Source organism: Nannospalax galili, unplaced genomic scaffold, assembly GCF_000622305.1.
Source record: "Nannospalax galili isolate Female #2095 unplaced genomic scaffold, S.galili_v1.0 scaffold1223, whole genome shotgun sequence".
NCBI classification, from domain to species: Eukaryota; Metazoa; Chordata; class Mammalia; order Rodentia; family Spalacidae; genus Nannospalax; species Nannospalax galili.
The window spans coordinates 304604-328761 of NW_008349784.1; the positions used below are offsets into that span (position 1 = coordinate 304604).

The following is a 24158-nucleotide window of genomic DNA, read 5'->3' on the forward strand; positions in this document are numbered from 1 at the left end:
TCTTGCCTGCCGTAAAGCCTGTCCCGAGAGAAGGGGAGGTCCATCCAGCCCCCCATTCTGTAACGTCTCTGAACTTGTGCAGTGCCAGCTCAACTTACTTAGCCAGATGTCTGTGACTCCGGAGCCCTCCTTGGCCACTACCCCCATCCCTATAAACACCATCCTTTCCTTCCTTTCTCTCTGAGCTGCCCATGGTCCTTAGATCAGAAGGCAGGTTCAAAAAAAAAAAAGGGATATCAACAGCCCACCAGCCTCTGCAGAGTGGGCCATGCAGAGCCCTCCACACTGCACTCACGGTTGAGGCCAGTATGGTCTTAGTAACCAGTGCTGCTTATGACAAGATGCCCTCTGTGCACATAGCCCAGGAGCATCTGGGAACCCCAAGGAGAGTCTCAGGTGTGTCCATCAAGGAAGGTGCTTCACGCAGCCCAGCCGAAAGCCACAGCAGAGTCCTTAAAGGTTTCCTTTGTGTGGACGAATGAGGGCTGCCTTCAGAGAAAGCCTGCAAGTGGACCTCCTTCACAATTTGGGAGCAGGAAGGAGCGCTGGCCTTGGAAATCTCAGCAGCAGCAAGGACATGGGCAGCAACAGCTAAGACTGAAGCCTGGAAGGTGTGTCTCACGCCCCCCCCCCACCCCATCTCTACTTGTGCCTTCTAGGGAAGCACACAGTTAATTACTGCTGTGCTTAAAACATTGACTTTTAGAAGTAAGCCTTATGGGATGGCTTTGCTGGCTTATCTCTTTGCTGGCTTAGCAGGTTTTTCTGGCTGGACCTCTCTTATCTCTCTGTTTATTTACTCAACTAAGGGATTTTCTGCAGCCCTTTGGGGAAAAGAAGTTCCTATCATTATTTATCAGTCCACACAATTTGTTGAGTGCCTCCTCATCATCCAGACTCAGCAGAGGCCTGTCTCAGAGGCTCAGCTGGTGTCCAGGCGCTCCTTGGCTCTGTGCACTTCCGGGCTGATATTCTCAAGCAGCAGGTACCCAACAGCATTTATCCAGTTATACCGGTGGTGTCTCGTGGTCTTTCGGTCCCGAAGCTGTGCGCAGCTTGGCGCATCGAGATGATCTGCTCTGACTAAAGGCTGTGGAAGGAGCTTGGAGAAGCGAGCAATAGCCATAGCCTTTCTCCACCACATTGTGAGCCAAGATTCCATCAGCCAAAGTGCCCCAGTATTGTGGTGGTTAATTCTGATCATCAACTTGATTGGATTGAGAACCACCTGGAGGATCAGCAAAGCCTCTCTCAGGGCGTGTCTGTGAGAGGCTTTCCCGAATACTTCAGATCAGGACAGCCCAGAGCCGAAGCATGGATTAACCTGGATGGGTTCACGGTAGGACGATATTCCTGCAAAGCAGTGAGAGGGGGAGGTGGGCCTCATTGGAGGAACTAGCACATGTGTCTGTGGTGGCTAGCTGTTGGCCTTGCCCAGTTCTGAGCTTCTGTTCCTCTGCTTCCTGTCTGTGGTGATGTAAGCTACTCTGTCACACCCTCCCCATCAAGGTGGGGTGAACCTTCTGAAACTATGAGCAAAATAAATTCCTCCTCTTTTATGCAGTTCTGTCAAGCATTGCATCAAAGCCACCACGTTTCCCAAAGCACCATCCAGTTGCTTTTGTGATATGTGGCCTGTCGAGAAAGCTTGGTGACCTTTGTGTGGCTTCTACATTTTTGTGATCAAAGATCACTAAGGGTTGGGGCTCAGGAAGTCTTGGGGAGACACACCTCGTCTCTTCCAGTACCCAACAGCGTTGGAAATCCGGTTGTCCATGTCAACTAAAACCTTCCGCCCCGACCACATTGTTTGGCTAATTTTGTGAAGAAATTGGAGGGTGCTGCAGTTCCATTTGCAGCCAAATGAACTTGGGGTAGGTTAGAAACTATATTCCCATTTTTTAAAGGGCAGATTAACGAGGCATAGTTATTTTACTTTAAGTTGACAGATGAATTTTGGCAACTAAAATCATATGAGATAAAAAATTTTCCGTCCTTCTGGCTACAGAAGTCTTTCACCTGCTGCAACATCTGCTTCTTTTAAAAAACAGTTACTTTTTCTTCTATCAGTCAAGGTCACCTTCATTTTTAAATAACAGATCAAGTTGATTTTGAAAACTTCACAGGGAAGCATGTGGCTGAGATCTTGAAGCCTGGCTGTTTACGAAGGAGAGACATGAAGGCACCATCTCCCAAGCACAGCACCCCCAGATCATGACTGCTGTGGCTCAGCAGAGCACGTTTTAATCTATAAACAGACTACGTGGCTGTCGTGGAAGTGCGTGGTCAGAAACACTCCTGCATAGAGGGCGGGAAGGCTCCTTCCACGGAGACCCCATGGCAGTCTGTCTTCTGTTGCAGTTCTGCAGCTGGGACACTTGGCAGATGGGAGGAGCTCCCCTCCCCGGATAGAGAACCCATCCCGTCAGCTCAGCTAAGAGAGCTGCCTGGCACCAGAATGGCCAGAAACCGCACGGGCCGAAGGGATGGTCTGGAACCTTTAACCCCCACTGAAGTAGTTGTGGGGCTAAATCCCCTGCTGGAGTAGGTGAAGGTTGGGAATAAAGGAAATGCCCACTTTCTAGCATCTTCTCTTCCCTTTGTGGAATAGTTCACAGTCTGGTCCAGAGGCCAAGCACAGATGCAGGCATGGGGCCTCTCCTTGCTGGGGCCCTTGAACTTGGGACATCACGGTTTTGTGAATCCTGTCATGAGGAGGGTACAGAGAAGGGCTTGGAGTGGGGAGCCTAGGTCAGTGTGAGAAGGGATCTTCTACATTTCCTGTGTCCTCCTATGCTGAGGGGGCAGCAGAGGCAGCCGAGGATGACCTCAGGTGGAGTGACCTGGCTGTGGTGGTGCCACCTCTGCCAGGATGGCAAGTTCAAGGGCCATGGCTGCCTGTGGGGTGGGTTCTGGTCCCCTCCCTGCAGAGCCTTCCAGTATCTGCTGCACACCCAGCCTGGTTGGGAGGCAGATGCTGGGATGCCACTAGAAGAGCCCTTATCACTTGGGTACTTCTATACCCGGAGCTGAGCCTCTCGGTTCTGATCTGCGAGCTCTGTCTGGGGACAGTGGCTCACTCACTATGTTGCTACAAAATTTCAGCCCCAGTAGATATCCTGATCTGTTCTTCCCACACGGAGCTGGATTCTGTTCCCCAGACCTTTCACAGTGCGCTCCACTCTGACGGGGCTGCAGAGCTGAGGAATGTTGCTGCTTCTCTGTCTCTGATGGCCCATGAGGGACTGTGCTGTGGGGCTGAGATCCAGGTATCCTGGTGAGCTGGAACCCGGGAGTTCCTGGCTTGGGAGGACTTGGGTCTTGTGGGGATCAGGGACTATGTCATCGAGGTCTGAGGGACTGTCCCACCTGACTCCCTCCAGTGGAGGCTCCCAGGGGCTCCCAGTCTTCTTGACCGACCCCTCCCCTGAACTTCCTCTGGCATCCCTCCAGAGCCCCACAGAGAAGAGCACATGTGTGAGCACATCCTAGCTGTGTGTTCTATAGCTGTGGTGAAGTGGGTCTAAGTAGTCCATTCCCGTGGGGGCCACCCCAAGTAAGGAATGTTCGAATAGGGTTGGAGTACATCAACGTTCAAAGTGCTCTGTTAGCTGGCCTTGCACCTCAAAAATGCTGACGCGTTCTGGCTCTAAAGTAGCCCGAAGACTCAGCATGCTGGCTGACTGCTTGCACATGGCTGCTTTTAACAGAACAGCTCTGGCCTGCTGGGGTATGAGCATGGCAAACCTGTGCAGCACCCCTTTCTCTGGGTGCAGGCTGGGTATCACTGTCGGACTTGGGAAGCTGTGTGGGGATGGAGTGTTGATTCTGTAACCCACCCCGGGAAGAGCAAGTGCAGGAACTGTGACAGGTTCCGTACCGGCCAGACCGTCCTACCAGGGAACTAGCATCAAACGGAAGGCCAGCAGCGCCCAGTGAGGAACATTTTGCTCGCTCTGTTTTATAAATCTCTACGTTATGCTTTTATCAAGATGAAACTTTTTTAATGGTGCTGATTTCTTCTGACTTCAAATATGTATGTGACAACAGTCGGATTCCACTGCACATGGAATAGAAAAGTCCGGATTGAAAATGCAGACAATCTGGAAACGGGCAAGGTTGTGGACAGCAGGGGCTCCCATTCACCGTGTGGGAGATACAACAGGAACAGCCACTGGGGAAGATGACCTGGAAATTCCTTAAAAAGCGAAGTACAAGCTGGGGAGAGGCTTGGTGAGGGATGAGCTCACCTCACAAGCATCAGGACCTGACTTTGGATAAGGACTCAGGTAAAGCTAGACCTGATAGCATGTGCCTGTAATCCCAACATTCCTAAGGTGGGACGGGCAGTGCATGTTACCTCACAAGCATCAGGACCTGACTTTGGATCCCAAGGACTCAGGTAAAGCTAGACCTGGTAGCATGTGCCTGTAATCCCAACATTCCTAAGGTGGGACGGGCAGTGCATGTCGGAGATGCTCTGGAGGCTCATGGGTCAGCTGGCCTGGCTTACCCAATGGCAGGTAAGAGACTCTGTCTCCAACGAGGTGGGAGTCACTGATGGATACCTGTTTGTCTTTTGACTTCTGTATGTGTGCCACAGCACATGTCGGCCTTCACTCACACACATGAACATATACACATCATACACACACAAAATTAAAAATAAAAACTGTTAATCACCCTTATACTGTATGATCCATGAATTACACCGTGGTGTTTACTCAAAGGAGTTGAAAACACGCCCACATTCAAATCCGAGTGCAGATGCTTGTAGTAGCTGTGCTCATAACTGTCAAGACTTGGAAGCACCAGGATGTCCTTCAGCAGGTGAATGGAGAAATGGTTCTAATTGTATAAGGTTCCCCGAAAGGCCAAGCTGTGGTGCTTCGGGATGAGTGGCTGTGGGGTGTGTGCTGAGGGGGGTGGTGGAGCACCCTGGACTTACCTGCTGTGATGTGGGGTGTGTGCTGAGGGGGTGGTGGAGCACCCTGGACTTACCTGCTGTGATGTGGGGTGTGTGCTGAGGGGGTGGTGGAGCACCCTGGACTTACCTGCTGTGATGTGGGGTGTGTGCTGAGGGGGTGGTGGAGCACCCTGGACTTACCTGCTGTGAAACTCTTATGTGGGATGCTGTGTATGCATTCTTCAGAACCTGCAGGATGTACCATTCCGGGAAAGAAAGCTGGCCTTTAGTTAGCAGTGTGGGGTATGAGCATGTGCTCGTGACTGGCATTGGGACAGAGCACTCTGGGGAAGGCGGTGATGACAGGGAACTGCTGTAGGCTGTAGGAAGCTCTGTGCTCCTGCTTAGTTACTCTGTAAATGTAATTTGAAAAGACAGTGTGTGTCCCTCCTAGGGATTTAGTAACTAGGGAGAGACAAGCAGGAGAGAAATTCAGCTGTGATTCTGCCACCTCGACATACCCACAGTCAAGACTTTATTTTTTTTCCAAGATTTAAAATTTTAATTGTGAATTTCATACAATTGTTTTGATCATATTTAGATCCCCACCTCATCCGCACACTCTTTACTACCCCCAATTTCATGTGCTCTAATATATATGTATACATATATGTGCGTATAATATATATGTAATATATGACAGTCTTTAAACATATCTGATCTTGTGGCATTCAATACTCTTCTGTGTGCCTTCAGACTCTCCCATATAGACATCTCCCTTGAGGCCCAGAGTCAACAGTGTCATCCACACACCTGTGTTCACCTGCCTAGTCTGGTGTCCCTGACCAGCCCCATCTCATCTCCCTGCATCTTGCCCTATCTCCTTTACTCCCTAATCTCAAAGTTCCTATATCACACAGGGCAGGCATCTGTCCCAAGATTCTGGAACTTCTGGAAGCTTCTTCCCAGATGCCAGCATGCCTCGTTCCCCTTCTCTTGTGTGCCCACATGTCCCCCTCCCACTAAAGGCTGATCAACTCATTGGAAATGGAGACCCAGTTCTTAGCCCCTGTCATGGTTTGATTCTTCATTGCTGTGACAAAACACTCTGACCAGTACCAACCTGGGGAGGAAAGGGTTTATTCAGCTTACATCTCCCAGGTCACAGTTCATCAGGGAGCCCAAGGTAGGAACTCAGGGCAGGAACCTGGAGGCAGGAGCTGGAGCACAGGCCATGGAGGAACACTGCTTACTGACTTGCTCCCCTGGCCCCTGCTCAGCCTGCTTTCTTATGCAACACAGGCCCACCTGCCCAGGGGTGGCACCACCCACAGTGGGCTGGGCCCTCCCACATCACTCATCAAGAAGATGCCCTTCAGACATGGCCACAGGCCAGTCCAATGGAGGCAATTCCCCAACTGAGGCTCCCTCAACCCAGGTGTGTCAAGTTGACACCAAAGCTGTCCAGCACAGCCCCCTTGTCTCATGCCCATCAACCTATACTTAAAACAAGTAGAAAGTGTGTGAACTGCCCCTCCTCCTGGGAGGTCACTCCTGAAGACAGGCCGTCCGTCTAGTTGTTTCTCAGCACCTTTTCAGCCCAGAAAGACGAGCTGAGTCCAAAGTAGATGCTTAAAGATGTTTCCAGCCTGCATTATTTGCTTACTCTCTGTGACCTCAGAATCCTTCCTTGATTGCCTACTTGGAGTCATCTGGGAGAGCCTGAGTAGGTGCTGGTTTCTGCACTGGGTCAGGGTGGATGTTCAGCATCCTGCATATGCTGAGCCCTGGGGCCTGTGGAAAGCCCTCCTGTCCTGGCCTGCAGCCTCCCACCTTCCCTTTCTCAGTGCCCGCCCTCGGTCCTGCCAGGATTCCACTCTAGAACTGCTCACCCCTCATGATCAAGTCTGACGACCCGTGTCCCACACGTGCACCGCAGTGAAGTTCTTCCCTTGAAGGTGTGCGTGTTCTGCTGGTGACAGCAGCCCTGGGACACTGTGCATCGCACGCCGGTGCCGGGTGACAAGTTCCATTCTGGGGAGAATGCCGCCCAGCGTAGGTTGTCATTGAAGGCCAGTGCCCCTCCCTGTGTTCGTGGGGTGCTGTTAACTAAAACGTGCGTCACCTGTGCTCACCTTGCTCTCTCTTCCTCAGGTTGCCATAACAGCCTCAAGCCGATCAGCAGCGGTCCCACCATCACAATCACTGCTGCTGCCGCCGCAGCCACAGCCGCCGCTATGGTCTCAGTGGACCCCGAGGGACTCCGGGGCCCGTCCCCCTCCAGCATGCAGCCGTGCCATTTCCTGACGTTGGCTCCCATCAAAATCCCCCTCCGGACTGCGTCCTTCTCGGGTAGGCACAGAGCACTGGGAATCAAGCTGGGAGTAAGGCCCCTGGAGGCTAGGTGTCAGGGCCACTGTCCCTCCTCTGGATACATGTGCCGTGGGATGCTGGAGCTGGGCTCTAGGAGTGGCATTCAGTTGGGGTTCTGGAGGGTTTTCTCCATGTTAGACTGTATAGATACACCTTGACTCCATGGAGCCCGGCCGTGTCCACGTGGCATTTCTGTTTGTGTGGGTAAAGATGGGATCCCTTTGACTGCTCTGTAGGTGCTGCGGGAACCTGTCAGGGCAGGACCCCGAGACCTTGGTTGGCCTTTTCTGTTGCACGTATTAGAAAGAAAGAGCTGCCTACTAGGAAGCCCCAGGTGTCAGAGTGAGTTTTGGACTCTGTGCAGTTTTTCCTGCATCCTGCCTGGATTGAAACGGTCACTCTGGGCATACGGGGCAGTCCTGGTCACCAGGCATGAGGGGATGAGAGGAGCTGTGATGGACCCAGAGCCGTTGGTGCTCGTGGTGTAGCTGGCTTTCTGAAGAGTCAGGAAGGATGTGCTCGAGGCATCTCAGCACTCCGAGGAGCAGAGACTTGGAGATGTGGGCTCGGGTGGCACCCAGATGGGCGTCCAAAACTGCTGTGTCCACATGGTGTGTTTACTGCTCTCTGTGCTGTCTGTTGACTGGAATCGTGTGTTTCCTGTCCCCAGTGTCCCTGTGCAATGCTGGCTTCAGCAAACATGATAACAAAAGGGACTTGAAGGACAGAGAGTAAATCTCCCATTCCCATGATCCAGTTGTTCAGTGAGTCACGTTCGTGTGACTTGGTGGAATTTGCATAGAAATTCCAACCCTGGTCGGTGCACGCTGAGCATCTTGCATCCAGAAATCCCAAATTCGAAACTCACAGCACCAATGGGCTGCCACAAGTGGAAAAATTCTTTGTAAAGCCTTGTTTTCTGCAAAAGTTATTTAAAGTGGTGTATAGAGTAACCTCCGACCGTGGGCCTAACATAGAAAATGGATAAGTCATGTTTAGACTTGATGTCTTATGTATATGCAAATGTTCCAAGATCTGGAAATATCCCAAACCAGCACAGTTCTTATCCCAAGCACCTGGAGAAGAGGCTCAGGCTGTGCCATGAATTTCTGTGATTCCCAGCAACAGGAAACACGTCACTAGATGAGACATGTACTCAAACACACATGCATACACACATGCACACCCACATGCCACATCCAGTCATGCACAGGCACATGCATACTTTGCACATGTACACATGTACATGTGCTCTATGGGACAGAGACATAGAGCTCATCTCTGGTTCTTCAGCGTGCCCTTGCTTGCTGGCTTTCCCTCTGGTGAGTCTAATGTGGGTTCCTTTTAGCCTGGACCTTTGGCCTTTGCATTCTCTATCAGCCTGATGAATTCATTGATCAGCAGGGCACTGTATCATCTAGAACAAAATCTGAATTCTATTTCCATGTTCTAGTGAATGTGCATTTAGCCATAATGGAAATAAACCCCTGGTAGTCTCTGTTTGGAGTCCATGTTCCCACTGGGTCAAGCCATGGGCTGAAACCCCTCGATCCACTGACATTAATGAAAATTCATCTTAGAACCAGACACTGTATCATAGTGTGGCTTTCCTCTCCTGGTCTATGAATTCTGAAACCCAGGGGTGCCCAAGCCAGAGCTTCTTTGGGGAGTGCAGCCAGCTGGCTGCGTTGACCTGGGCCTCTCCCCTAGCTGGGTGCATAGGACCATCTAGGGATGCTGGCTATGGCCATGGTGAAAAGCCATTATCAAGTGTCTCTTGAGTGGAAGGAGCTGGAAGCATGTACGGCTTGCCCACCATACTTCAGGGCTGTTTCTAGGCTACTCTCAGGAGCCTGTGGAAGAGGAACATGCTGTCCAGAGGAGCAGTTTGCCAGCAAATTCCTGAAAATGGGTGAACTGGGCTGGAGTCAGGAGGAAGACAGAGTTCTTGAGGCGCTCTCTGTGGAGTGGAGTGGAGTGGAGTGGAGTGGCAGGGTTGGATGGTTGGAGAACACAGCCCTGTGTGGTATGGAGTGGGCAGGGTTGGATGGATGGAGAACACAGCCCTGTGTGGTGTGGAGTGGGCAGGCTTGGATGGATGGAGAACACAGCCCTGTGTGGTGTGCTCCCTGCAGGCCCATCTAAAGTCTGTAGCCTTTGGTTTATCTGCAGATGAGCAAAATGTTTGTAATGGAAGGATAGTGATTTCCATTTCAGATGAGGCCGACTGTTGCTTTAGTGCCCTTGATGTGGTAAGAAGCCAGATGCCTCAGAGGCGTCATACAGTTTGGGTTAATGAGTCTCAACTGGGGACAATTTTTCTCCTGGGGATTTCATACAATCCCCTGGAGGAAGTGTTTGGTTGTTAAGGTATGTGCAGTTGGCACTAGTATCCCGAGGACAGAGACTGGGTCCTGCAATCACTTAAACTGTGAGAGTCTACACAGGGCAGCTCAGATGAGATCAGCTAGATAGGGCAGCCGTGTATGTGTATGGCCGTGTGTGTGTGTGTGTGTGTGTGTGTGTGTGTGTGTGTGTGTTCAGCTAGCTGAAGGACCTGAGGGAACATCTCTGTGGGGAGAAGACTGAACAAGAAGAATTGTATTAAGTCTGTGTCCCTGGTGTGTGTAGAGTTCTAGGTGAACATTGAAAGAGCCAGGGCAGCTCCAAGCTTAGTTCTAACAGGGAGCCAGGGCAGCTCCAAGCTTAGTTCTAACAGGGATTTCTGGTCGTCTGCACAGCCACAGCTTGTGGCTGCTCTGGACACACTGGCCACCTCTGGGCCTGGTCCCCCCTCTCCCCCAACACGTGTCTCTTACTGGCAGGTTGTGCCTTTCTCTCCTGTCCCTGCATGAAGCATAGCTTAGGGAGCTGGGCTGCACGTCAGTGATCCAGCATGGTGATCCTTGTTGGGCTGAGCAGAGCTGTTCTGTTCCTTCTCAGAATCCAAAGCTGCTGCTTACCCCCAAGTCCCATGTGAGGCAAACGGCAGTTTGGGTAGGGGCAGGCTCACTTGGAGACATACTACCTGATCTGCAGTATGGCCTGGAGCTGGAGGGGCTGCTGGGAAGGGAGAACAGAGCAGGAACCCTCCTGTTGCCAGCAGGTCGTAGATCTCTGCTCACTTCTCACTGTCTCTTAGGGTTTCAGATTATAGAAGGAATCCATTCAGGGGAAGAGGTGTTGAGCATCACACCTGTGCCTCAGTGCGAGGAGGATAAGGCTTCGTATCAACAGCAGGGCTGAAGGGAAGTTGAGGATAAGGACCATAGCAGACATACCTCCCCGGGGTCTCCAGATAGAGTGACCTGACCTGCGGTCCCTGGGCCACCACTATACACAAACCTTTGCTAGGAAAGGTGAGCTGGGTGCCCAGTAGCAACATTCAGGGATAGGTGCCCTCCCCCTCAGATGGAGTAAATGAAGTGGTTTTTCTCCTAAGAATGATGGAGTTTATTTGTAAAGTGGGGCCCACCCTTTCCGAGGCTCTCAAGTGGGGAAGGTGGAACGCAAGCGTGGAAACACCATCTCTAGTAGGGCCAATTATGATCAGATACAGATATTAAAGCGCACCATCTGCCTCGGAGACCATTTGCCACCTGTTCTTTCGCTTCCAGAACTATTTAATGGTTTAAATTTAGCGTGTTGTCCTGCTACAGAGCAGCTGTGGACTGACAATTTTTTGTCTCCTCATGTCTTGCCAGCCAAGCCACATACTAAGTCTGAGAAGTCCCGAGGCACAGGTGCCATCCATGTCCTTTTAAGTGCTGGCCGTTCCCTCATTAGGGAAGTCCACAACTGCTGGGCCCTCGCTAAGGACAGCAAAACTATCCGCCCGAGGGTAAAACTGGCTCTTTTATTTTTTTAAGTCCAAGAATTATTTCTCCGTCCACCATAATAAGAAATGTCACAATACTCCTTAGCATTTTAGGCATTTCCAAAGACAAATATTGGGCAACACTGTGGCAATATAATTGCCGATAACCCCCAAATTCCTGGGAGGTGGACTCTGGCTTCGGAGAAGGATGGCATTTCTAAGGGAGGTCACCTAGCCTGGAGATCATGACTGGATGTGAACAAGCAGAAGGCTCTGTATACTTTATTATCTCTGATGAGGGAGTTCTATAAGAATGAGGTGGACGAGGGGCAGAAGCGACTCTGTGTGTTGGGATCTCAAAGCCAGGACTGCTTACACATGGGGTCCTTCCTACCACAGTGACTACCTTGGACCCCGTCCCCTGGGGCTCCTATCCCCACCACCTTTCCCAGGAATGGCTGCACTTTGAGGTCTACATTAGCCACCGCTCCATGAGCTCCAGCCCACCCTGTCGCTGAAAGGCAAAACTGGAAACATCATCACCCCAAAACACACGTGTTTATGACAGGAAGCACTAGCGTAGGAGATGCCCTGATGCCTCCCTCCCACAGAGAGGGGAAAGCTGACCATTCCATCTCCATCCGCTGTGGGCCACCCAGCCTCTCCCACCTCAGAGGCAACTGTACTCCAGTTCCTCCCTGCAGCTTTCGAAGTGCCTTTGCCACATGCCACAGTCTCCTAAACTGGCTCCGCTGAATTTTACTTAAACAAGCCGTAGTTACACATTCTTCTGTGCTGGTCTTTGTAAAAATTCTTACTTTTATTTTTTTATGTATATGAACGTCTTGTCTGCGTGTAGGTAGGTGTACTGGATGCCCTGGAGCTGGAGTTATGGACAGTTGTTAGCCACCATGTGGGTGCCACGTGGGTAATCAAACTTGGGTCCTCTGGAAGGGCAGCCAGCGCTCTAACCACTGACCCATCTCTCCAGCCCTATGCTGGCCTTTTGCATGTGATCCTTCCTGTGTTGTCTCACAGGCTCTTGCTTGCAGAGCACTCTGCTCACTGGTGTATGAAGCACAGGATGCAGAGCTGTTCTGTGGGACATGCCGGCAGCTTCCTGAAATGCCATAGGCATTCCTGAAATGCCTCTGCCCCTGCTCTGCCCCTTGTCATGTCTCTGGAGTCTGCTGTCCACCTCCAGTCAGTGTTCCTGGGGTGGCCTCATCCTGGATGGTCACTCTCCCAGCTTGATCTTCTACCCTGCAGGTTGCAGCCCTGTGTCTGTGGGTTCCTGTGCATCCCAGAGCAGATCTCCAGTCTGAAGTGCACCATGCTGCTGTGTCCCTCAGCCTCATCCCTTCCTCCCCCCCTCAGCCTAGGGCTCACTTTGCTTTCCTCCTACCTGACACCTCTCCACCAGGACTTCAGTCCCCCTCGTGGGGCTGTGCCACCCTTTGCTGCCTTCCTCCTCCAGGACAACACAGCTGCACACACTTGCTTCTGCACTTCCCTGAACAGCCAGTTTCTATGTAAAGTGTCAGAGTTAACATCTCAAGGTTCTACCAGTTCAAGGCACCCCCTGCTACCAATGCCTGCCTCCTGTGGCGTGTAGAGCAAACCCAGCCCCCACCCCCAGTCTCAGAGTGCTCTCTGTGTAGCCAGTCTGAGCTACTGCCCTGTACTGCTCCGTCTTCCGGCCTGGCCTTACTTGCGCTGGCCATTGGGTCTTCAAGCACAGCAAGCCTCATGCTGCCTGAGGCCCTTGCACTGGCCATTCCCTCTGTGTTAGTGCCACCCTAGCAGACCACCTACTGCACAGCTGTCAGGACCCGCTTTTCCCAATGGGGCTTTGCTACCAGCCTTTGCACCCCCTCTCTGGCCGTCTGCCATGAGGGTGAGACTCTATCCCTACCCTCTACGCCTTAGTTGATTGCTTTATATGTTTTCTTGCAATTAGTTTGTGAGTTCTTTAAATTTTTGATGTTAATGTCTTTGCACATACTGATTTGCAAATATTTTCCCCAATACAAAGGCTGTTTTTGCTTTGTTGATTGTTTCCTTTGTAACAGACTTGAGTGGAAGGAGAGGGGGAGGGGATATGGGGTTATACAGGGAGGCCTGGCAACCATTGGGGTTGTGACCCAAGGATAGGGATGGTCCCACCTTTACATACCAGAGGAATGGCTGGGTGCTGGAGGCAGATGCTATGAGAGCCGGGCCACAGCACAGGGATAGCAAAGATGGTTTGGGGGTTATTAACCCGGACCTTGAAGAGGATGAGAACCCCTAGCCAAGTCCAGCCTTTCTGCAGGAATAGGCAGCTGTGGCAGGTACCAGTTCTTCCTGTAGACTCTGTGTCTACCTGTCAGGCCTGTAGGTCCCTGAGTCAGTGGGCTGCTGAAGGGAGCCAACCTTCAGGCTGTGCTTAGGAGTGGTGACAGGGGACCTGGGGTTAGCTGCTCAGCCTCCAGTCCTTGATCTTGACACTTCTGCCTGATCCCCCCAGGTCGTGCCCCAGTCTAGCTCTGATTCAGTTCAGCCAGGAATACATGTGCAGTGCCAGACTGGCTTTGGGGGCAGCTTGGGTCATCTGTCCCCTCACAGCTGTGACAAATTCCTGCTGAGAATAGCTTCCAGACCAGCAGTTGGTGAACCAGCAGCCTCTTTTCTGGCTGCTGCATTTTTCTGCACTGTGTCATCGACTCCCCTGGTGTTGATGTGCTGTCACTTGGGCACAGCAGAAAGAGTAGAGAAGCAGAGGTTAGAGATCAAACTGGCCTTGACATCATTCACCTCAAGTGACGTCAGCCACTTTTCGGGTTTTCTTTTCAGTCCAGGCGGCACGTGGGTGACAGGCAGCTGTGACCCGACACCGCAACTGTATTTCACCTTGGTAATGGTCAAGGCTCACTGTCAGCTTGACAGGATCTGGAATCATCTAGGACTCAGGCCCCTAGCCGTGCCTGTGAGGGAGTTGTCAGTCTTGGGCCACACCTGTAAGGGATTGTGGTGATTCGGTTCATTGACATGGTTCATTTACCCATACTAAAAGCGGGCAGCACCATGCTCTGGATTCAGACCCTACACTGAAGCAAAGGAGAAAGTGGGCTGAGCATTCACGTTCAGGCTCCCTGCTTCAGTCCTCGGCTACCTCGACTTGTCCACCACGATGGGTGTGACTTGTCCACCATGATGGGTTGTGTCTTGACCTGTGAGTTCACATAGAGTGGTTCATTTACCCATACTAAAAGCGGGCAGCACCATGCCCTGGATTCAGACCCTACACTGAAGCAAAGGAGAAAATGGGCTGAGCATTCACGTTCAGGCTCCCTACTTCAGTCCTCGGCTACCTCGACTTGTCCACCACGATGGGTTGTGTCTTGACCTGTGAGTTCACATAGACCCTTTCTCCTGTGACTTGTCCACCATGATGGGTTGTGTCTTGACCTGAGTTCACATAGACCCTTTCTCCTGTGACTTGTCCACCATGATGGGTTGTGTCTTGACCTGTGAGTTCACATAGACCCTTTCTCCTGTGACTTGTCCACCATGGGTTGTGTCTTGACCAGTGGGTTCACATAGACCCTTTCTCCTGTGACTTGCTTTTCTCAGCGTATTTTATCACAGTGACAGAGAAGAAACTAAAACAGCCCCTGTAAAGTGATGGGCTTCAGGTCCCTGGAGGAAGCCCACACAGTCAGCAGCACCGTGGTCCTACTGGGTGTCTGTAGAAGGAGGCGTACAGGAGCAGGTGGCCTGTGGCAAGCCGTCTCAGCTGGGCCCGTCCCCTCACCTGCCTTAGCCCCACTGTCAGCCACAGGACCAGAATCCTGTTGCTTTCCTGGAGCCCCAGACTTGGGGGACCAGTGTTTTCCCTGATGCTGTTACTGGATGCTCAGCAGGTGTGTGCTGTTTGTTTAAGTATGGCCATTCTTGCTGGAGGAGGCTTTTGTTTTCCTTGTGCTCCGAGCAAGCACAGGGCGTTGTTTTGTATTCCCGTGTTCTTATTTAACAAGCTTAAAGCTTTTGCTTCCTGGGATGGTTTGAGAAGGGCGGGTGCCCAGCCTCACAATCAGCAGCTGCTTGTGTGCAGAGCCAGTGTGCAGGCGAGGCTCTGAGTCCAGTCAAGCCAGGAGAAGCTGCACAGGAGGAAACCGCTTCTAATGCAGACCGGGGCCCACGTAGCACGGCAGCGTGCACAGGTAGAAAGAGCTCAGATTACATCCGTAATCAAAGGAAAGGAATATGTCTCCACTGGCAGGACATGGAATGTGTGTGTCCATGAAAGGAGAGGCTGTACTCATCAGCAGAGAGTTGGAGCTGCTGACGCCCAGAGTCTGGGAAGACCGTGTGCTTTTCAATGCTCCCGACTCCCCTCTCCCTTTCTCCAACTGCGATGTGTCTTCTAAGGTGGAGAACGATGCTCTTATGTTGTGTAGAAAATGTAGAGAGAAAATCTGACTTTTCTGGAATAAGTCACTTCCCTCCTAGCTTAGTCAGTCAGACACTTCCTGCTTCGGAGCCTTCCAGACTAGGGTCTAAGTACTCCGATGTGAGTCCAGGGAGGAGACAGCACTAGGCCAAAAGGCCAGACCATTGCCCTCACCTCCCTTGGACGCTGTCAGTCCTGTCTAGAGCTGGCTGGGGTGTGGTTAGGATGCCAAGCAGACACAGAGCCTCTGAAGGATGTGACTCATGGATAGTGGGCTCAGTCCTGCTGGGGACTTGGCTGGTTCCAGCAGGGCCTGGTAGGCAAGGGCTTCCCTCAAGGATGTAAAGAGTCATGTTCTTTCCCTATGTACTCCTGATGAGGACAGGTGCTGTGCGTCCGCCCTGCCCCTCACCCAGACATAGCATGGCGTCAGGGTGGTCCTAGGAAGAGGGTGTTACCCTAGTCCATGGGGAGGTGAATGCTTCTGTAAAAAGAAACAGCCTCTCGTGGCAGAGCCAAGCTAGGGCGCAGGCAGGAAGAGCAGAGCAGGCTGAGTACCTCTCCAGAGGCCTTATTGGTTCAGCTGTCAGGGACTCGCAGTTCTTACAACCACGGCATTTCTGGCCATGGGTATGGAACCTGAGTGCCATCCAAGGTTTGATTTTTTAAAAAAGGGCCTTCTGAGCCATATCTGTTGTTTATCATGGCCCTCCTGGGTTCAGCGCTGGTAGAGATGAGGTAGAAGAGACCTGGGCTCTAAGCTGCCCCCAGGACATCACTTGCCTCAGCACTGTTCCAGAGTAACAGATGTAGGCACAAGGGCAGGGTTTTAAATAATGGTCATGGGACTAGAGAGATGGCTCAGTGGTTAAGAGCACTGACTGCTCTTGCAGAGGACCCAGGTTCAATTACCAGCACCCACATGGCAGCTGACAACCATCCGTAACAACAGTTCGAGGGGACCTGACACCCTCTTCTGACCTACACTGGCATTGCATGACACGGGTACACTTACATACATGCAGGCAGTACACTCATATTGCAGGCAATACCCATAAAATAAAAATAATAAAATATAACCTTAATCCATAGAGCGTGTTGTAGGCATTCAGTGGGCCTTCGAATGAATTTGGCAGATTGTGGAAAGAGGAAGGAAGCACCAGCAGACTTACCACGAAAGGGAGGCATGTAGGTGGGTCAGGGAGCAGCAGTGGGAGCCTGTGTGTGTGTGTGTGTGTGTGTGCGGTGTGTGTGTGTGGTGTGTATGTAGTGTGGTATGTAGTGTGTGTGGTGTGTGTGTGCATGTGCGTGTGTGTGTGGTGCATGGGTGTGCATGTGTGTGGTGTGTGTGTGTGTGGTGCATATGTGTGGTGTGTATGTAGTGTGGTATGTAGTGTGTGTGTGTGCATGTGCGTGTGTGTGTGGTGCATGGGTGTGTGCATGTGTGTGGTGTGTGTGTGTGTGGTGCATGTGTGTGGTGTGTATGTAGTATGGTATGTAGTGTGTGTGTGGTGTGTGTGTACATGTGCGTGTGTGTGTGGTGCATGGGTGTGTGCATGTGTGGTGTGTGTGTGTACGTGTGTGTGTGTGTGTGTGTGTGTGCAGCCCCTGTAACACCGCACAGCAGTAAAGAAGCTGGCCAATCCACTTCTCTCTCTGGCATGGCTCCGCTCACCAATGAACCAAGACCCTGGTGTGCTTTGGTATCGGATGGGCTGCCTGGTTCTGGTGTGCTGTGACCCTGTGGAGCTGGGCCTCAGGGTCCCTGTGAGGGAGATGCACATGTGGGGCAGCCTCCCGGGAGAGGAGGGCAGGACCACGGGTGCGGCCACCTTCTTCATCTCATGGTTATCGTGTGCCAGCCTTGGAAGGACTTTGCAAAGTGTACAGAGGCAACAAGAAGCCACTTAGGGTTAACTTGTTTGTGGACCGACACCTGGGCTGTGGGTATTGTAATGACCACAGAGATATGGGGGAGATGCTAGAGGCTGGGGCCAAGCAGATGATGGAGGGTAGATTGGAGAAGTCAGAGTTTAGACTGACCTCCTTTAAAGGATCAGGCAGGAGCCTGTTTGGTAGAACTCTCAGGTGTGAGAGAAGGACAGGGTCAAGGGTGATGATCCCCAAGACTTTGCTCTGAGCCACTAGGTGGGAGGAATGTGCTGACCCATGGGGAATCTGAGCTCTGCATATGAGAGAGCCTGGTAGTGTCTCTGACCCTGGGTCTTCCTGTCTCTGGTTCAGCCTGCCTCTCCCTTCCTTAAATAAGATTTCTTTCAAATAAGGTGTGCATACTTACTGTCCTATTTGCTTTCTGTGGCTATGCAAAACACCGTGACCAAAAGCAACTTGGGGAGAAGAGGGTTTATTTTATCTCACACTCCTAGGTAACAGTCCATCACTGGGGGAGTCATGGCGGGAACTCAAACAGAACCTGAAGCAGAAACCCCAGAGGACTGCTGCTTTGGCCTTGGTCCCTGGATCATTCCCAGTCAGTTTTCTTATCCAGCCCAGGCCCACCTGCCTAGGGATGGTGCTGCCCACAGTGGGCTGGGCCCTACCACATCAGTCATCGGTCAAGGCAATCTCTCATAGACAATCCCTCACAGGCATGGCCATAAGCCAATCTGATGTGGGGAACTCTCACTTGAACTACCTATTCCCAGGTGACTAGATTGAATCACAATTAAAACTAACTGGCACACTTGCCAATTAAAATCTCCTCCTGGCTTCTCTTGGACTTAATCCTGGCAAACTTTGACCTGCCTATGGCCTTGAAATTGCTCCTGTCAAGACCGCAATTAACTTGCATTTTTCCAGGATCCAAAAGGTACATTTTCCTGCTCCTCTTACTGTCCTTTCATGAACATTTGACAAAGTTAATCAGGTTGTCCTTGAAACTTTGTGCGGCCCCTGCCCCCACGTCAGGCCAGCCCCACTGCCTGCATGAAACACCCAGCATCCTCTGCTGCTTCCCCAGCCCCACTGCCTGCATGAAACACCCAGCATCCTCTGCTGCTTCCCCTCTTCCCTGTCTCTTGGGCTCAGTTCTGCATTCCGCTTTCCCAGCCCACCCTCTGCTTCTACAATGTAACTGCCTAAGCTGCAGGCTCAACTTCCAGTGACGCCATCTGGTCTCATGGCTTCCATCGCTGCCTCCCAAATTCTGCCCAGCCTGCTCACTTCCGACTCTAGTCTCTTATGTCCAGATTCTGCATGGCATTCTCACTCGCATATTTAATGCCCACTTTGCATCGAATGGATCCCAAACTGCACTCAAATATCTTTATAATTTTATTAAATAAGCTGTAATTTTTATTATGCTCATTTTTCTCAGGTGACATCTGGAGAAAGAAATAACAGATGATTTCTGGTGTAGAGAATGGGGGCAGTTATGCTGTGCTGAGTAGCTGGGAAGGAGTGAGGTACTGGTTCTTGGTAGCCCATGTCAGGACTCTGATAGAGGCCTGCTTGCAACAGGGAGGATGTGCTCCTTGTAGTGTCAACTCTGTGCTGTGGACTTCCTGTGGCTGCCATTTCCCAAGAGGTGTAGAATCATGAAGTCTTTGAAAGAGTCATTTGAATTTGCAAAGGCACCCTTGGAAAGCAAGCAACCAGCTAACAAACAGCCAAGGATCTGAACAGACATTTCCTCAAAGGAAACATTCCCATGGCTGGGCTGGTAGGTTCAGGAAGGGATGCTCAGCATCACTAGTCATCAGGAAAGCACCAATCAACACCACAGTGAAGTACCACTCTCACCTTCCAAGTAGCCAAAGTAAGAAAGATGTGCAGCGTGGACACTGGCCAAAACGTAGAAGAAAACCAGAGCTCTCACACTGCTGTAGGACTGTGAGGCAGGAAGAACCGCCCCCCGAAGGGGTCGGGCTCCTCAAATAGTTAGGCACAGAGCTACTTTGTGATTCAGTAGGTCTGCTTCTAGGTACATACATGCCCGAGAGATGTGAAAACACATGTACACTTCAAACTTAGCCCATGATACAACACTGATCCTGAGTAAAACCCAACACCCAGGCGTAGTTGTGGATACTTTTAATCCCAGCAGTTGGGAGGCAGGGCAGAGCGGGTGCAGCTCTGTGAGATCAAGCCTAGCCAGATCTACACAGCGAGTTCCAGACCAGCTGTGGCTACAGAGAGACCCTGTCTCAGGAAAAAACAAAACAAAACAAAACAAAAAAAACAGAAATAAAAACACCCAAGTGCTGAGTGGATAAATTACGTGCAGTCCATTTCACCAACCTAAAGGAACGAAGGCCCATCTACGCTCCAACACAGACAAGCAATGCAGAGCAACAGATCTTCTGACAGTATCGTGAGCACGTAACCCTGATTCTAGTACCAGCTGCTCCTTGTGTGGTTTAAATGGGTGAGTGATGAGGTGTGAGATTATACCTCAGCTGCTTGTCCATCGCCAGCTCCCATGTGCAGCTGTGCTGGGGAGAAGGCAAAGACACACGGGGCTGTGAGTTTGGATTGTTCTAGAAAAAAGTGGGAAGTGAAGACACTCCAGTTGCCCCAAATGAGACATCTCTTCTGAGGGTAGAAAAGACATGTGGTCTTTCAGTAAGGCCTGAGGGGTCACCATCCCTATAGTCTCCCTCCCCCTTTAGGGACAGCACCTGGAGGCACTAGTCCGCCTGTGGCTACCTTGGAAACTAGGAAAGTCAGGGAGCTGTCCAGGTGGAGGGAAGGTACCACCTGTCCCACCAGCCCTCATCCCCCTCCACCCCGCCTCAGTTCTTTCTGGGGCTCTTGTGCTTGGGGTCTACTCAGCCTGATTTACTGGAAAATTTCGGTGTCTTCCAGACCAGCCAGCATTTCTGGTGTTGGATCAGGGCCATAAGCTCACTCCTCTGTGGCCTCTTTTGCTTAACCCAGGGACAGAACAGCTGAGCATACTCAGCCCAGAGGAGGGGTGAGAGTGTGTGTGCTTAGAACAAGTTAACAAACCAAGGCATTGGGGGTGTGATTTCCAGTGCCATCCACCTGCCCACCATGGGGACTCTGGCCCAGACTTCTTGTGGGGTACAGTCTGTCCCTCTACAACCCACTCCGCCATACCTCCCTGACTGATGAAACTGCCCCACGTGCCCCCATTCACGCACAGATCTCCATTCCTGACTGCTAGCTCAGCACTTGGGCAGCTCTGTATCTGAACTAAATATTTAACCAATAGCTTGCTGAACTCTATCAGGCAGCCCTTTGGGAAGGCCTCACCCTGATCCTGGCCATCGGACTAGAGGATACTGAGGAGGCTTGGTGTCCATATGGCTCGTGGTTTTCTGGGGGACAGGGAGCTGTGGACAGCACTGTGGATAGTGTAAAATGCTCGAATGCTGGGAAAAGGGCATCAGGAAGGAATGAGCTCACAAGACAACCGAGCACTTAGGAATCTAAACCTGGCTTCAACCTCTCAGGTTTTCTTTTTTTAATTTATTATTTTAAACCTATTAACAAGCTATAATGTTGGCTGTTATTCCCCCAAATAATTAATCATATACAAATGCAGGATTCCAAGGAGGTTAGACCGGGCAACCCTAATGGATTAAATGCTGTAATTAATGTCGCTCCAGAGCCTCCTCTCATTGGGCTCTTTAATTACGTCCTGCAGACTATTTTCCAGCCCATGGCAGAGTCACAGATCTTGCACATCAGGCTGGTGGCAGTCATACCAATGAGCCCCTCTCAGAGCTTGGGCCTGGCAGGCTACCACCAGCACAGGTCTGTTACCAAGAAGGCTTCTAGGCCTTCCTCTGGAGGATTAGTTCCAGTTGGTATAATTAATGCTGCTGGTCCTGCAGCACAGCCTGTGTCTGGAGTGGGAGATTTGGTTTGTCTGTGTGCCACTCCCTCAGCCCTGTGTCATCTCCTTCCCTGTGTGACTCCTGTCAGGGTCCCTCTGTGCACCTGTCTCTTCCTTTTATCTCACTCTGACTCCCCAGAGTGTCAGGGCAGATGACACTGGACCACTTGAGCCTTGGAGGTGGTAGAGCATGCAAGTCTCTCACATAGGGAAGGTGTCAGGCCTCCAGGCAGCATTCTAGCTCCTCTGTGGGCTAGGACACCTGGCCAAACAGATCACTTTGCCCAGACGCAAAGCACGTTCCTACTGTGCTGTGACCTCAGTGACCACAACCTTTGGAGGCCTCTGCAGCCAGCAACTCAACCTGGCCTTTGCCTGACTTTAGCTTCTCTGGGAGTATATCTCCTACACTCTAATACTTCTGAGACCAAAGTCTGGCCATGGTCAGTGGGTGAACTTTGTTAGACTTCTTATAGACACTCTGCCTTAGACATCTGAAATCTGACCACCCTTGCGGACTGTTGAAAGCCCCACCTTCATGTCCCTACGCCACATTCCCCACCATACATGGCTGTCATCCTGCAGGTAAGCCACCCTCTCTCAGGGACAAATGCCTGAAGCCTCTGAGGCTCAGGTCTGTGCTGTGCTGGGGTGCACTCGTTCTTCTCCCCCCTAACATTTATCTTGGCTTGTCATATTTATTTTCATCACATACCTAATACACACGGAGCTTAAGACTGAGGAGGAAGACTGAGATCTCCTCCCCAAGGCCTCCCTTCCCAAGATCCTCCTCTCCTAGCTGATGCTACTTTTATGTTGTTCTTTACATCCTAACTGGAGTGCTGATATCATTATGAATTGATCTGTCGTCTTTGAACCCTGGCCATTGGCACTCAGTGAGGAGGGAAGGTTATATTGATGATTTAATGTTGCATAAAGAGTGTTAGCTCCTTCTGGGTACCAAACCATCCCAAGCAGAGTGGTCTACGGTATCAGCCGTTCTATGACTCACGCCATAGTGTTTTTTTAAAGTCCTGTGTTTGGTCTTTGGTCCAGTCCTCATCCCACTTTGAGACTCTCTTACCAGGTAATACGGTGTTTCAAACACGTTTGAGTGTTTGTTTCCCAAGGGCTCTGTGTCAGAGGCTTAGCCCTTGGTGGGCTGTCTCCGCAGTGGTAGAGCCCTTAGGAGTTGGAGCGCAGTAGAGGGTTAGGGGTCACCGGGGCACTGCCCTCAGAAGGAAATGATGTACTTCTGGTTAGTTCTCATAGTGGGATAGTCAAAAAAAAAAAAGAGATGAGAAACAATGCAGGACAGGCCCCTTCTCTCTGACCGCCTGGGTCTCCATAGGATCTCTCTCTTCCACACACTCCCACGGTCATGGCCCCCAGCATGATGTGATACAGCCGCTTACAAAGCCTGTGCCATGCTCTGGTACTTCTATCTGTAGAGTACCCAGCCTCGGGTATTTTGTTAGAAATGATGGAAAATGCATTCAGACAGGAAGATTGGGAAGAAACGGTAGTTTTTCCAGTTCAGCAAATCTCCCTCCCACCCCCGTCTATTTACAAACAGAAGCCGCTCCTTTCGTTGTTTATCTTCTTGCATCTTCAACCTATTTTTTGGATTTATTTTAATCTTATGTGTAGGAGTGTTTTGCCTGATGTGTGTAAGTATACCACGTACCTGCAATGCCCATGGTCAGAAGAGGGCATCAGACCCCTGGAACTGGAGTTACAGATGGTTGTTGGCTGCCATGTGGGTGCTGGGGACTAAACCTGCATCCTCTGCAAAAACAGCAAGTGCTCTTAACTGCGGAGCTATCTCACCAGCCCCATCTTCTTACGTCTTACAGACAATCAAGACAGCCAGCCGACGTTCTGGAAACCACCTGCCAGGGTCCTCAGGGCCTCGTGCTAGTTCAAGTCCTTCAGCCTGCCCTGCAGTAGTGTGGCTGACTGTTTTAAGACCCTCACACAACCACCTCACATGTACTATTTTTAGCTTTGCCAGCGGTTCCCTAACATTTACCCCAGTCTTGAGGGAAACTCCTTAAGTAACTTCTCAAGTTCTGCTCAGACAGCACCCCCTTGCGGTATCAGTTTCTGGGCCAGTCACTCACCATTGCACAACAAACACCCCCAAAACACAGTGGCTTAAAGCAACCTCTGTGCTTAGCTCTCCTTTCCACACAGCCTGGGGCTGAGCTCAGCAGGGTGGTTCTCTTGCGGTCTACACTGTGTTCCCTCTCTGCCAGCTGCCTTCTGTGTGGTGGTTGAAAGACCCAGGACAGTGTCACTTACCAGCCTGTCTGTTGGCTGAATGGCCACACGCCTCTCATCAATAAGGCCACGTTTCTTATATGGAGGATGGGATCTCAGTGGTAGGGGTGGATATCCAGATGGCTGAGCAAATCATGGCCAAGATGGGCTGAACTTGGAAGTTTTCCATTGGTCATGGGCACAGCTTTGAAAGGTGCTTTCCTTTTTCCATGCAGTGGTTCCTGATCTAGAAATTTGTGAGCTAACAGGTGATCAGAGAACTGAATAAGTGCCCTGGACTTGTGGCTGTTCTGGGCCTTGTTGTAAGTTTGAGGAACTTTCAATATTTCAGTGATAGAAGAAATGAGAGGCTTAAAAAAGGATGCTTGTCAGCTCCAGTGGGCAATAGGCCAGTTCAACCTCCATCAATCTTCAGTGAAGTATGCTTTAACTGGTCAACTTGTAGGACTGCAGAGATGACTCAGTGTTAAAAGCACTGGCTGCTCTTGCAGAGGACAAGGGTTTCCTAGATCTACATTTC

The 24158-nt window shown here is 51.1% G+C and overlaps 1 protein-coding gene across 1 annotated transcript in view; it reads left to right on the forward strand.

Moving 5' to 3' along the window:
* The window catches only part of Tcerg1l (transcription elongation regulator 1 like), a 254902-nt gene that overhangs the window by 96307 nt on the left and 134437 nt on the right, over window positions 1-24158 (forward strand). Inside the window, exon 9 of the mRNA XM_017801666.1 lies at window positions 7061-7258. Within this exon, the coding sequence (XP_017657155.1) occupies window positions 7061-7258 (198 nt within the window). The remainder of the gene's footprint in view (window positions 1-7060; window positions 7259-24158) is intronic.